Source organism: Prunus avium, chromosome 6 (genome assembly GCF_965620075.1).
Source record: "Prunus avium chromosome 6, drPruAviu1.hap1.1, whole genome shotgun sequence".
Taxonomy (NCBI): Eukaryota; Viridiplantae; Streptophyta; class Magnoliopsida; order Rosales; family Rosaceae; genus Prunus; species Prunus avium.
This window is the reverse complement of record NC_142289.1, coordinates 29,365,202-29,378,365: the sequence shown is the minus strand read 5'-3', so window position 1 is coordinate 29,378,365 and position 13,164 is coordinate 29,365,202. Positions and strand designations below refer to the sequence as shown.

The following is a 13,164-nucleotide window of genomic DNA, read 5'->3' as shown; positions in this document are numbered from 1 at the left end:
TGGAAGCCATGGAAATGGCTGTAGATGTAGTGGTGAGCTGTTGGTGCGACCCCTTGGAGGAGCCTACCACCTTGGCCATCTCTGTATTTTATTGTCTTTTTCCTTAAAATTTGTTTACTTTAAATATATATTAAAAAAAACTATGGCTGAAAGGTTTATTCCCGGGCATGAGTTTTTGCAGCAGGTGGATCATATAATTTTGATTAGACAAATATGTTGTGTTAATTATTTCTTACTTGATTAAAGGAAAAAAAAAAATACTAAAAATGGATTACAAGTTGGAAATTAAATATAAAGAAAAAGAAATAATATAAAACTGAAGTAAAAAGAAATTAAGGTAGGGTAAGGGTAGAATCGGAAAGAGAGATAAAAAAAAACAAAATTGATTAAAAGAAAAATCCCTTGACATTGGCCTTGGGTTGGAACAGCGCGTGTTGCAAGTATGCTTCATAGGCGCGGGTGGGCAACATCAATCTGTCACAGCAGAACTGTCTTACATAAGCGGAAAAGGTGCATGTAGGAGGAGTTAATGGGATGAAGCAAAAGGTGCAGGTAAGGCAACACTGCCAAAGCAGGAGAAGGAAACCGCCAGTTTAGATTGTTGTGAAAATATGATGGAGTTGAGTTGGCAATCATGAATACCATGCCACCCTCTCCACTAAAAACCCTATGAACCAACAAATCTCTCTCTCTCTCTCTCTCTCTTCCCACTCTGCAGTCTGCACTCATAAACAAGTTTACATGCAAACCAACACTCAAAACTCACTCTCAGTCAGACCAGAGTTTCTATAAAGCCAGAGCAGATTAGCCTTTGGTTTCTCAGACACTCCACTTCATCGCTATCTCTCTCTCTCTGGGAAGGAAGAAATGTCTGGGACAAGACTGGAGCAGCAGCTCAAGAGCTTCATCAGCTCCTTGCGTGAGCAGGTGAGAACTCACTTCATCTTTAATTAATTTATTGCTTTTTTTCTCCCTTTTTTTCAATATGCTTGTTTAATTTGGGTTGTTTTTTAAATTTCTTTTTAAGCTCCTATTTGGATTATATATATATATATTTATTTCTCAAAGACGATTCATTTAGAAATAATGGGGTTATTTGGTTAAACTCTAGTGTAGACTTCATTCTCTCCTAGCAAAAAATGAACATGTTTTTGATTGATTGGCATGTAATGCTGATAAGGTCGAGTGTTACAAATCTGTTTGGTTGATGGGAAAGGAATGTGATTAGTTTAGAGAGGAAAGATAAAACAAAGAAGAGCCAAGGAACAAATAAACTTTATATTCTGTGCCACAAAATAAACAGAAAAAATGCTAATTTCTTATATATAGCTGATTTTAATTATGAAATTTTCAGATAATCTCTGTTTAGGTGTCGTATCTTTTTTTTCTTTTCTTCACCGACAAAGAATGATCACATAAATTGCAGACTAACTAATCACCATGTTTCTGTCAGGGCATTTTGGACCACCGCTTTAATCAAATGAAAGAGTTAGAAAATGAAACTCCTGGTCTGGTTATGGAAGTGATTACCCTGGTTCTTCGCGATGGCGACGCTGGGATAGAAGAACTCACAAGAAATCTGTAATTTTCTTCAGAGCTTTCAAGTAATTGGTTTTTTAGTATTAATTAATTATTATTACATATATATTGACTGGTTTTGGAGAATTTGATTTTAGGAGAGAACGTGATATCAACTATCCTAAGGTGGCAGATCTTGCCCACAAGCTCAAGGGAATTGGCTCCAGGTAACATTGCCAATCACGTTTAGGTTGCATACAACTCACTCAAAATATTTTATGATTGTTATGCATGTCTGGTAAGGCCAAAATAATATCAAGGAACAAACAACCATTGCTAAGATTTTATTACCAAGATATTTTTCTGCATGACATGAGATTCTGGTTACATATCCAGAAGAAATTCTTTAGATATTTTATTTTACGTAGACTTATAAGTATGGGTGTAGTATTTGTTGCATAGGTTTAAACATTTAGAAGATGTATTGTTGGTTCCAAAACAGGTGTAAAAGTACATGTAGATCACATTTGTAAGCAATCATTAACTAACGCGCCGCGCGCTACGCGTTTAAAACATTTGGAAGATAGCGTTGACTAGGAATTTTTTGATTTGGACGTAAATGAACATGGTATGGAGATCAAGTTGTAAGCAATCATTAACTAAACAAAATCGACAGTAAGCAATAATTAGTCAAAAGATTTTCCATTTTTGGTTTTTTATGAAGGCATGTCCAAAAAAATTTGAGTAGTAAGGTGCTAACGCGTGACAGATGATGTAGAAGTCAATGGTACGCCCATGCTACTGCGTGACAGATGATGTTTCACTTGATTTATCCACGCTCATGTGTGGCATATGCAGATTCATAGGATTCATCCAACTAAATGAAAAGCTTAGATCAGATTGTCACAACCTAGGCATTGCTCATCTCTTTCTACCCTGTCCGTAAATTGGGGGAAAAAGTGTGCAAACAGAGAAATAGGGCGGTTGCCACTACTCTGCTGTCTAATCCAGTACATTACTTCCATTCAATAACCAATTCCCTGTCATCATATGTTCTATCTGGAAAATCACTTGGACCCTGCCCTGCCTGAATCTATGGTAGCACCTATCACATTGAATGTTGAAAGTGCTGGCTCATTGCCAACAGATAATTCTAGGGATCTCATTACTGACCTAAAAAATACTCTTAAATTCTATATCTTAGTGTTTCTATAAGTTTATGATTTTGGGCCTTTGAGGAATTATTTCCTTCAAGCTATAGTTGAATTCAAGTTTCGATTTTTGAGTCTTGAAATGTCTTTTATTGAGACTGCACATTTAGTCTGTTTCTAATCGGGTGTCAAAAAGCGTACACAAACTTTAATTAAACAGCAAAATTAACAAGAGAAAAATTGCTAGTCAAGTTTTAAATGTGACAGAGGAAAAGGCAAAGGCTGCTGGGGGTAGAGTTTATTTCCTGTTGTAGAAAATATTACTGCCATCTATAGATAATTTCTTTATTACAAATGCTCAGCTTTTTCTGCATCTTGTATCTTTATGAGCTTCGAAGGATGCAAATATGCTTCTTTGTACACCCTTTTACTCTGGTAAGGGAATAATGATCCATTTGCTGCATTTGGAATTACAGTGTTGGTGGTTGCCGGGTGGCCACTGCTTGTGTTGAGCTCCGACAAGCAAGTAATGCGAAAAACAAACAAAGGTAATAATTTTTTCTCTCATCATCAAGCTGCTAACAATGGAATAACATGTGTCCACATCATACAGTCAGGTATATTTCATATATTTTATGGCATACATTATGCTATCAATATTGTGGAAAACATGTTAGTTTCACAATTCCACAACTGTAAACTTCCAAATGATTTATTTTCAGAATTATAATGCTAGAGCAATAGAATCTTTTAGCTCCTCATCGTCGTGGAGGAAACATAAGGCAGTCTGTGGGAGAAAATTCTTTGGCAAAAATAAGCAGGGGTTTTAAATGCTTAAGAATATCTCCCTTCAACATTCTCTTCGCAAAACATCACATTATCTTGAATTCATTTGAGGGATGATCTAGGTAAATGGTACATAATAGAAAAGGAAGTGGTTATTTATAAGAACTAACTATGCTAAAAAAGTTGAACATCATTCCATGTTTACGGTAGGATGATTAGATTCAAATTTTAACTCTGGTCTAGCATGTGCCAGGTTAAGAGTTCTTAATAACACTGCCTATATAGCTTTGCAATATATTTAGAACATAGGGTATTGAATATCATAGATCTAAAAGGCTACAGGTATATAGTGTATCAGAGAAAATATTTTAGCCACTTCAAACACTTTTTAACCAAATGCTATGAATTTTAGGTGCCTTGCAGACTTTGACGCAGTCAAACGTGAATATCTTGTCTTGCGGGAAAGTTTGAGTCACATTCTTCAGGTAAATGTTCTGGAACGAAAATACCATATTAGTGAACACATTCTGTGGTGGTTCTTCTCGGTTGCAAATGTTCTAATATTCTTACTTCTCTTTCTGTTTTTTTTTTTTCTAATAAAAACTTGGGAAATATACTGGAGTATAGATGGAACGCACAATCAATGCTGATGCCCAAAAGGCGACGTGAGTAAAGAGCTGGTTCGTTCGGCCTTCTAGGAACGCTGTCTCCAGAAGATCAGATGGTTCCTTATATTGGCTATGTAATAAGTTTATTGCAGCTGAGCTGGTTCGTTCGGTCCATGACTTGTTTAGTGTTGCATTTGGTATTTCAATAAGTTCACTAGTACTGTTAAGTGAACACAGTGTCTTGTTATCTCTGAGACTGCTTTTGTCTGTTTAATGTTTCGAAATCAAGTTTGGACTTAATTTGGTGTTGTCTTTAACGTATGCTATCTTATGAACAAATTAGACTGCTACTGGATAAGAGAAATGCTTCTGGGACAACTTTGGTTCTAGACAGAATAATAATGAGATGTCATATAGTTAGAATGAGATATTTGGATTATGCAAAAGTAGCTAGGACTACCATTTTTGTAACCAGAAGAAGTAGAAATGTAATCCCCTCCCCTTCCCTTCCCTTCCCTTCCCTTCCCTTCTTAACTTTGATTATAAAAAAAGAAAAAAAAAATTTCCCTTCCAACTTTTCTGATAATTTAAAGAAAGCAACAAAATCTAGTCTTTGTATCTTATGAAAGTACCTAAAAGTCAGGAATTGAAGAGAAGAAATTGATATTTTCATTGTTTGGCATTGAACTTATTAAATGATGTGCGGGAAAAATCATAGAAATTGGGGATCGAGATTCCCGAGTTTAATTTCAACAAAAAAAGTTGTCATTTCGCAATTCCAATTGAGCAGGAATTTGTTTTCACTATAATTTATGTCATTTACAAAATTCGACATACATAAACCAAACATTGAAATTATTAATTGCCAAAAATGGAGATCTAAATTTCGTCATTTAAGAATTCTATGTAATTTTCAAATCCTTTATCTAAACAGAAGGGGTGGGGGCAGACCAAGGCTGCGGCTGCGGTTTTTATTAGAGGACCAAAATGGAATTTGTGTATAAATTTAGGGACCATTGTGGGCCCCTGAGGAAAACCCTTGTTGTGGGCCCCTGCACTTGAATTGGGGGGCGCGTGAGCTACATAAAAATGTATCTCTCTCTCTCTCTCTCTCTCTCTCTCTCGAGTCAGTTGGCGTTGGTAAGCGCTAGGACTAATGAGTAATGGGGATTCCAAATGAAGCGGAAGGCGCAGGTAAGACTTCCAAAGCAGGACGAAACCGCCAGTTTAGAATTTTGCGAAAATGATGATGCAGGTGGCAATCATGCCACCCTCCCTCTCTCACTAAAACCCTATGTGACTCTATGAACAAACAAGGCTCTCTCTCCTCTCTTCATCCTCCGCGTTAATTAAAACCCAGAGAGAGACAGAAGAGAGGAGAGAGGGGCCTTGCTTGGTTTCTGAGACGCAGTAGCAGCTCTCTCCTCCTCAATTTTATCCCTGCAGAGAAGAAAGAAAATGCCTGGAGCGACTCTGCTCACCCAACAACTCAACAACTTCATCCGCTCCTTGCGAGAGCAGGTCACCTCATCATCATCACCCCCATTTGATTGCTTTGCTTTGCTTCCTTCTTTCTGTTTTTCGATACAATCATTGTTTTGGTTTTTTATTTATTTAGTTTTTGGTTTTATTTGAGGAGTTTTATAAGTTTGTTTGTGAGGAAGATAAGTAAAAAGGAATTGGGTTTTCTTCACTGAGTATTGCTAGCACAGAAAGAAGATATGTTTCTAATTGGCATGTAATGCTGATGAATTTGGTCCTCCCAATCAGTTTGGATAGTGAAAAAGGAAGGAAATATAAAGAAGGGGAGGGGGAAAGAAAAACAAAAATGGCGGCGTTGGTTCTGCTAATTTTTGTAAGATGATATCGATGATGTTGTTTCTGCACTCTGCAGCTAAGAAAGATGATATCTTTCCAGGGAACAAAATATACTTTTATCTCTGTGCCACCAAGAATACCCCAATTTATTCAGTTTCTGTAATTTAAGATAATCTCTGTTCAGTTTTAGATCATTTTTCAACCTTTATCATAGGGTTAATATTTGGGTTGCCTGGTTTTCTTTAACAGACAAAGAATGGTCATATAAATTAGAGACTAATTAATCACCATGTTTCTGGCAGGGAATACTGGACTTCCACTTTGAAGAACTGAAAGAGTTAGAAAGTGACACTCCTTGCTTAGTTGTGGAAGCAATAACCATGTTCCTTCGTGATGCTGACTGTTCTATAGCAGAACTTCTAAGAACTCTGTAATGCCTTCAATGATTTCAAGCAATTGCCTTTTTTAGTATAGTTATTATGTATGTATATGTATATTTCTACTGACTGATTTTGGAGAATTCGATTTTAGGGGTGCACCTCTTATCAACTACTCTAGGGTGACAGAAATTGCCTTCCAGCTCAAAGGAAGTAGCTCAAGGTAATATTGCCTATTACTTTTTAGGTTTCTGCCCATTTACATGCAATTCACTGAATTTTTTTATGATTGTGATGCATCTGTGTGGTTTGGCAAATTTACTATATGGAGCATTGCTAAAATTTTCTTATCAAGCAGTTATTGTGTATGACATGATATGTTGATTACATATCCAAAAGAAAGTCTGAACCCTTTGCGCAGGACTCTTTGCATGTTTAAAACATTCAGAAGATACTGTTGGTTAGGAATTTTCCAATTTGGATGTAAATCTGCAGGACATATATACTTCATGTTTGTGATCATTAAATGAAACAATCTATTGTAAGAATGAGAGATCTCTGAATTTGGTTCTTTATGCAAGTGTGCATATCTTATCCAAAATATACTTGGAAGTGATATAACTACAAAATCTAGTGAAGATACTGATGCCACTCGTGTTGCATGTTTAAGATATCCAGAAGATATCTGTTGGTTAGGAATTTTCCAGTTTGGACTTAAATGTGCGTGGCATGTAGATCACAATTGTAAGCACTCATTAACTAAAGCAATTGATCATAGCCAATCATTAGTAAAAAAAAATATTTCCATGTTTTGGATTATTTATGCAAGCGACAAATATCTTATCCAATAAAACTCGGAAGCGACAGTGAAGATGTGAATGTTCACTCGCTCTGCTTTTTAAAACATTCAGAAGATGGTATTGGTAAGGAATCTTTCATTTTGGATGCTAATGTACATGGCATGGAGATCCCGTTTGGAATGGATCATTAATGAAAGCAATTAATCGTTACCAATCACTGTTTAAAACATTTCCAGTTGTTGGATATTTATGAAGACATAATTATCTAATCCATAGAAGTTGGAAGGAAGTGCTAACTAAGAAATCTAGTAGACTAGTACTGTAGTCAATGCCATGCATATGCTAGCGCGTGGCGTATGCAGTTTCAAAATTCATTTTGGAAGCTAGTGCTAACTTAAATCTAGTACTGAAGTAGTCAACACCACGTGAATGCTAGCGCGTGGCGTATGCAGTTTCAAAATGCTTTTTCGAAACAAGTGCTTACTCAGAAATCTAGTACTTAAGTAGTCAACGCCACGCGAATGCTAGCGCGTGGCGTATCAAGTTTCAAAATGCTTTTTATTGTGACGCCATATTGATTATACCCCACCTAGTCTGTTTCTAACCTGGGGCTAACCAGTGTACACATACTTTTATTGAATGGTTATTATTGACAAAGATAAATTGCATCCAAAGACACTACACAAGGCTTACTTACTACTTATATTTATTGGTTATGGATTTTCAGTTTTGATCCCTCTGAAGTTGTGTATTGCATATTATATGAGCCCAAATGATGCTTCTCTGTTTTTTCCTTTTACTTTGGTAAAAGAATATTGATACCATTCAGTGCATTTGGCATTGCAGTGTTGGTGGTTGCCGGATGGCCCATGCCTGTTGTGAGCTTCGAGATGCAAGTGAAGCATATTCCAAAGAAAGGTACAAAACTGTCCTCTTACCTTCAACAAGCTGGCTTTAACGATGAAGCATATATTTTACAGCACCACATGTATTATCAAATTTGAGGAAAATATGCTAATTTTACAATTCTGCAACCACCAAAATTTGAAGGTTCTTTCTTTCTTTAGAGTTCAGGGGATTCATCTCTTAGGCAATTCTTTAACAAAGGTTAGGCCAAAAGGAACATAAGCAAGGGTTTCAATCCAATCAAAGGCTCTCTCCCTTTTGCCTTCTTCATGTCTTCAATTCCAATTGATTTATGCTCTAGGTATATGGTACAGAACAGAAAAAATGAGGATATTATAAAATTAATTGCTCAAAAATTTGAACATCATTCCTTGTTTATGACTTCTGTACATATGGTTAGGTTCAAATTCTAACTCTGACGTTAGCATGTGTCACAGTAAGTTTTAAAGATAGCCTTACCTATACGAAGCATTGCAAAATACTTAACGGCTTAAGGTATTAACACTTACAGATTCAATCACAGAAACATTTGGGTGAAGAGAAAGAATACCATTGAACAACCTTGGAATTAGTGCTAGTTGGGACAATGCACATGTTTCCACATGACAAGGAATTTTTAGCTGTGTCCTAATGCCCCTTTTCTTACTGAAACTCTTTCTTTGGAAAATGTTATGCTTTTAGGTCCCTTTCAGGCTTTGACAGGGTCAGACGCGAGTATCTTGTCTTGCGGGAGAATCTGAATCAAATTCTTCAGGTAATACTTATTCTGAACTTTGATCTTTCTCAGCTTTACTTTGTAGATATGTTTCTTTGTCTTTTTTCACATACTGTAGCAAATATATAGATGTATACAGAGGTCATGTATGTTAAACAATAAAGAGTACATGCTAACAAAAGAATAACCGAGGTTTTGGACTTTCTAACACCTTATGAAGATGCCATATTTTTGTTGTTCTACTGACTGCAGAAGGGAAAAAAATGGATTGATCATTTCTAGAACAAAAACCCTATATTAGTAGAACACTTTCTGTGGTGATTTTCCTTCATTTGAAATGCTCTAGTATGCAGATTTTTATCCAACATTTTTTTTTCTTTCTCAAAAACTATTCTGAAAACATAATGGGTTACAGATGGAACATGCAATTAGCGCGTTTGAGCCCAGAAGGTGCCGTCAGTAGAGAGGCCGTTTGTTCAGTCTGCTAGCTTTTCTCCAGAGGATCAGATCATGTGGTATAGTAGCTGTATACTAATGTTTATTACAGGAACTTGGTATCTTTTGTAGACCGGTTTATGACTAGTTTTGTGGTGTATGAAGCGAATATAGTTGAGACTGACTGTCTGTTTTATGTTGTGATATAAAGTTGGGACTTCATTAGTTCATTTGGTATCGCCTTAAAGTTTGCTCTCTTATAAATACATTTGACTGCTAGTGGATAAAAAAAATCCTTACAGCAAAAATTCTAGTATTTACCATGACAGAGATAGAAGCTGTGTCATTATCTTATAAAGGGAAAAAGAGTGTTGAATGTATACGATGATTTTATTACTCCCATTTTCACTATCGATGAAAGGGATCATCAGCTGATTTCACTATCGAAATTATAAAAAGACCCCGAAAGGAGAAAACTTTGGTGGGAACTTCCCTCCAAACGAACATTCAAATATTTCTTTATATTTTTATGAAATCCAAATATCTTCTTTTTAAAATATTAGAGGAGAGGGAAATCGAACCTAAGATCTAAGAGGCAGGGACAAATGCTTTTAATCACTACTTGAGTTATAGGCTCATAGCGATACGTTATTCGAGCCCAACACGAAGCCCTTAGTTTAGGCTCGAGTCATTCTACGGTGAGGGTCTTATCTAAGGCCCTTAGATGAGGTCCTATCTCTTAACCGTTTGATCAAATTGGTAAATTAACAAATTTGATCTAATGGCTAATTAATTTGATCCAACAATTAAGACATAGAGCCTCATTCACTATAGAATTCTCAGTTCGGGTTCAGCATTTGAATTTATAACTTGATTAGAATTAAACAACTAAACTCAGTCAGATTGCCCAAATTGAACAAGTTGGGCTAGAAGATTAGGTTTAACCTTAACCTGTAAGGCGTTTGAGCCCCCAAGTTCAACCCACAAGCTCAATCCCCAATAAAACCGAAAAGGGAAAACAAATGACTGAGAGAAATGTAAATAAGTTAGGCTGCATGCGTCGTACAATCAAACACTAAAACATGAAGAAAGGAGCCAAGCGAAAATCATGAAGTTCATGATGAAGTTATGAAGAAATAAAGTACATGCAAAGCTCATGCCACTTAAAGACTCATATGCATGTTATATGTAGCATGAAAACAACACACAGTACAGTAGGCTATATATAACCATGCTGCCATGCATACATATTCCAGCCAGAGGTTTCATTTCTCTCTTTTGCAATTGCCTTTCTTCCTCGTTTTACTTTGATCTCTCTCTCTCTCTCTCTCTCTCTCTCTGAGGAAAATGGCTGGGAGGACGGACGTTGCCGAACAGCTCAAGGAACTCATCTCTTCCTTGAAAGAACAGGTCAGCTCACCCCCATTAATATCTTTGTTCATCAGTTGCTTTGCTTATCTTACTTTCCTCTTTTCAAATCCTAGTTTTTTTGAAGTTTTTTTTGGAGGACTTATGTTTGGAGAAAAATAAGGCTGGTTTTGTCATTTTTGCAAGATTATATTGATGAAATTTCAGATAATCTAAATTTCTCAGAGTATATAGATCCTCTCTCTCTCTCTCTCTCTGTTTTATCAGTTATCAGTTACCTTGATATGGCTGGTCTGGTTTCTTAGTATTTAATTAATGTCAACATTTCAACTTTTGATCTAACAAACAAAATCTGATCAAGTAAATTAATATTTCAGCTAATTACTAAATTATCAAACTATATATATGTTTCTTTGCAGGGCATTCTAGACGAGAAGTTTGATGAAGTGATGAGACGGTTGAAAGATGAACGAAACCCTCACTTTGCTGTTGAAATCATAAACCACTTCTACGGTGATGCTGAAAATAACCTAGCAGAACTTACATACCGGTACGTAATAATTTTCTTCACTGTTTTCGTTAAGTAATTATTGGGGTTTTCAAATACATAATGTGTGTGTCTGTGTATATATATTGATTTTGGACAATTGTAGGAGCGTTTTCCCTATCATCGACTATCCTCAGGTGACAAATCTCGCCCTCAATCTCAAGGAAGCTTGCTCAAGGTAATTGTAGATCATTTTTTAGATGCCTATTTACTGTGCATATATATACTTAGAAGAAAAGTATATATGATTTTGATGCACCTGTGTTGTATATGCTGTACGTTGCCAAAATAATATGTGTGAAGGAACACCATATCAGCTTGAAAAACATAAAAGAGAACAAATCATATTGCTGCTAATAATTTCTTATAAAGTACCCAAAAGATATATTTTAGTGTATAAAATTTTTTCTGCTGTACACCGTTAAAAATTATATTTCTTGTCAAATCATGTTCTTAATTTAACTATGTGCTTACTAACATGGAATGGGAATGCGAAGATTGGGAAGTTACCCCTCTTCAAGGTCATTGCAGTGTTTACTAACACGACTATACACGCACATAGCATTGGTCATGAATCATGATCTTAAAAAATATATTTCAATTTTGTATTATGAGACCAAATGGATATATACGTCTTAATTTGTTGCATTAACTCAAAGAATATTTAACATTGATCCCATTTGCTGCATTTTGGAATTACAGTCTTGGTTGCAGCCGGATGGCCATTGCCTGCGGCGAGCTCCGAGATGCAAGTGAAGCAAAGAACAAAGAAGGGTAATAAGATTTTTAACTTGTTCTCTCATTATCACCAAGTAATGGTAATTTCAATATATCTTTGTGTTTTTTCTTTATATATTTTTTGTGGAAAATTTTAGCTGCTTCACTTAGACTTTTATAAAGCAGCCTTATTTATTTTTCTCTAGGTGCCATATGGTTCTTGAACATATCCGCCGTGAATATGCTGTCCTGCAGAAGAATCTGAATCAAATTGCTCAGGTAATATTTCTTATAATAAACAAATATATAGAGCATGTAGAGACTTATTATTTATGACTATGCATTGATGAATAAACATGCTTAAAAAGAAATAAATTGATTGATAATTTCTTGACCCGAAAAAAGAATACAGAAATAGACACAATTTCAACAGTGATTATGCTCCCACAGTTGCACTAATATTCTTATTTTTGTTTCCTTCACAAAAAAAATATTCCGGAAACATAACGCGGCGGCGCAGCTGGACCGAGCAATTTATGAAAATGCGATTAGAGGACGCTATTATTAAGTAGAGAGCTGCTATGTTTGATCTGTTCGGTCTCTCCAGAAGATCATATTATATGTTCTTGTATAAGTTTGATATTATAACTTTTGAATAATTTCACAGTGATCGAAGGAACATTCCCCGTTTAAGACTTAGTTTTGGATATCCTTTGGTAGTGTCTTTATGTTATCTTTAAATTTGGCTACTATTGGATTATAATCTCCACCACTTGATTGTCACATTTGTACTTTTCATTTCATTTCTTTTGGTAGGACAAAAAACCAGTCAACCGATAAAACTGACTGATTGGCCGATTTGATTCAAATTTTGACTAGAATTAAAGTTAAACAGAGCAGTCTTCAGTTTAGTTATGCCTAGCTTCGGTTTTTAACACCTACAAACCGTTCCAATCAAATATTTCAGGAAGCGCAAGTAATTGATTATTGATGGGTATCCCTTTTTTGGTCGAGGAGGGAGAGAAAAATATGGTTAGTTGTAAGATAACAAAAGGAAAAGAATCCTTTAATAAAACCAAATTTTTTTTATAGCCGCATCAATTTCATTAATAAAAGGGAATTACAAGAACGTAGCCCCATATATTTAATAAGAATGTTTTGTTGATATTTATAATATATGCTTTCCAAAATATGGATCTTCACAATTCAGTTTATAGTATAGCAGAAAAGCTACCCAGAACAAATCATGTCCATGCCTAGTTATATGAATTGACCTACGGTTGTGAGGTTGGACTGAAAACACCGAAAACCGCCGGTAACCGACCGTCAATGAATTAAATTTTGATATAATTAATAGGATATGAATTGAGACTTTCAACCTTATAATCCGATATCTCGTTAACTTAGCAAATGAACTA

At 35.6% G+C, this 13,164-nt stretch overlaps 3 protein-coding genes across 3 annotated transcripts; all 3 read left to right on the top strand.

The window, feature by feature from the left end:
* The first annotated feature begins 620 nt into the window (after nt 1-620).
* Nucleotides 621-4,363, top strand: LOC110746146 (histidine-containing phosphotransfer protein 2-like). The gene is made up of 6 exons (XM_021946363.2): nt 621-927; nt 1,454-1,581; nt 1,677-1,745; nt 3,146-3,217; nt 3,868-3,940; nt 4,083-4,363. Exons 1-6 carry the CDS (start codon nt 868-870, stop codon nt 4,122-4,124), a joined length of 444 nt encoding a protein of 147 aa, XP_021802055.2. The 5' UTR covers nt 621-867; the 3' UTR covers nt 4,125-4,363.
* Nucleotides 4,364-5,197: 834 nt separating this feature from the next.
* On the top strand, nt 5,198-9,344 carry LOC110746147 (histidine-containing phosphotransfer protein 1-like). The gene is made up of 6 exons (XM_021946364.2): nt 5,198-5,584; nt 6,184-6,311; nt 6,413-6,481; nt 7,905-7,976; nt 8,646-8,718; nt 9,095-9,344. The coding sequence occupies exons 1-6, from the start codon at nt 5,522-5,524 to the stop codon at nt 9,140-9,142; spliced, it is 453 nt and encodes a 150-aa protein (XP_021802056.1). The 5' UTR covers nt 5,198-5,521; the 3' UTR covers nt 9,143-9,344.
* Nucleotides 9,345-10,017: 673 nt separating this feature from the next.
* LOC110748171 (histidine-containing phosphotransfer protein 5-like) lies at nt 10,018-12,508 on the top strand. The gene is made up of 6 exons (XM_088254101.1): nt 10,018-10,524; nt 10,902-11,032; nt 11,136-11,207; nt 11,732-11,803; nt 11,953-12,025; nt 12,267-12,508. The coding sequence occupies exons 1-6, from the start codon at nt 10,462-10,464 to the stop codon at nt 12,312-12,314; spliced, it is 459 nt and encodes a 152-aa protein (XP_088110227.1). The 5' UTR covers nt 10,018-10,461; the 3' UTR covers nt 12,315-12,508.
* Nucleotides 12,509-13,164: the final 656 nt, after the last annotated feature.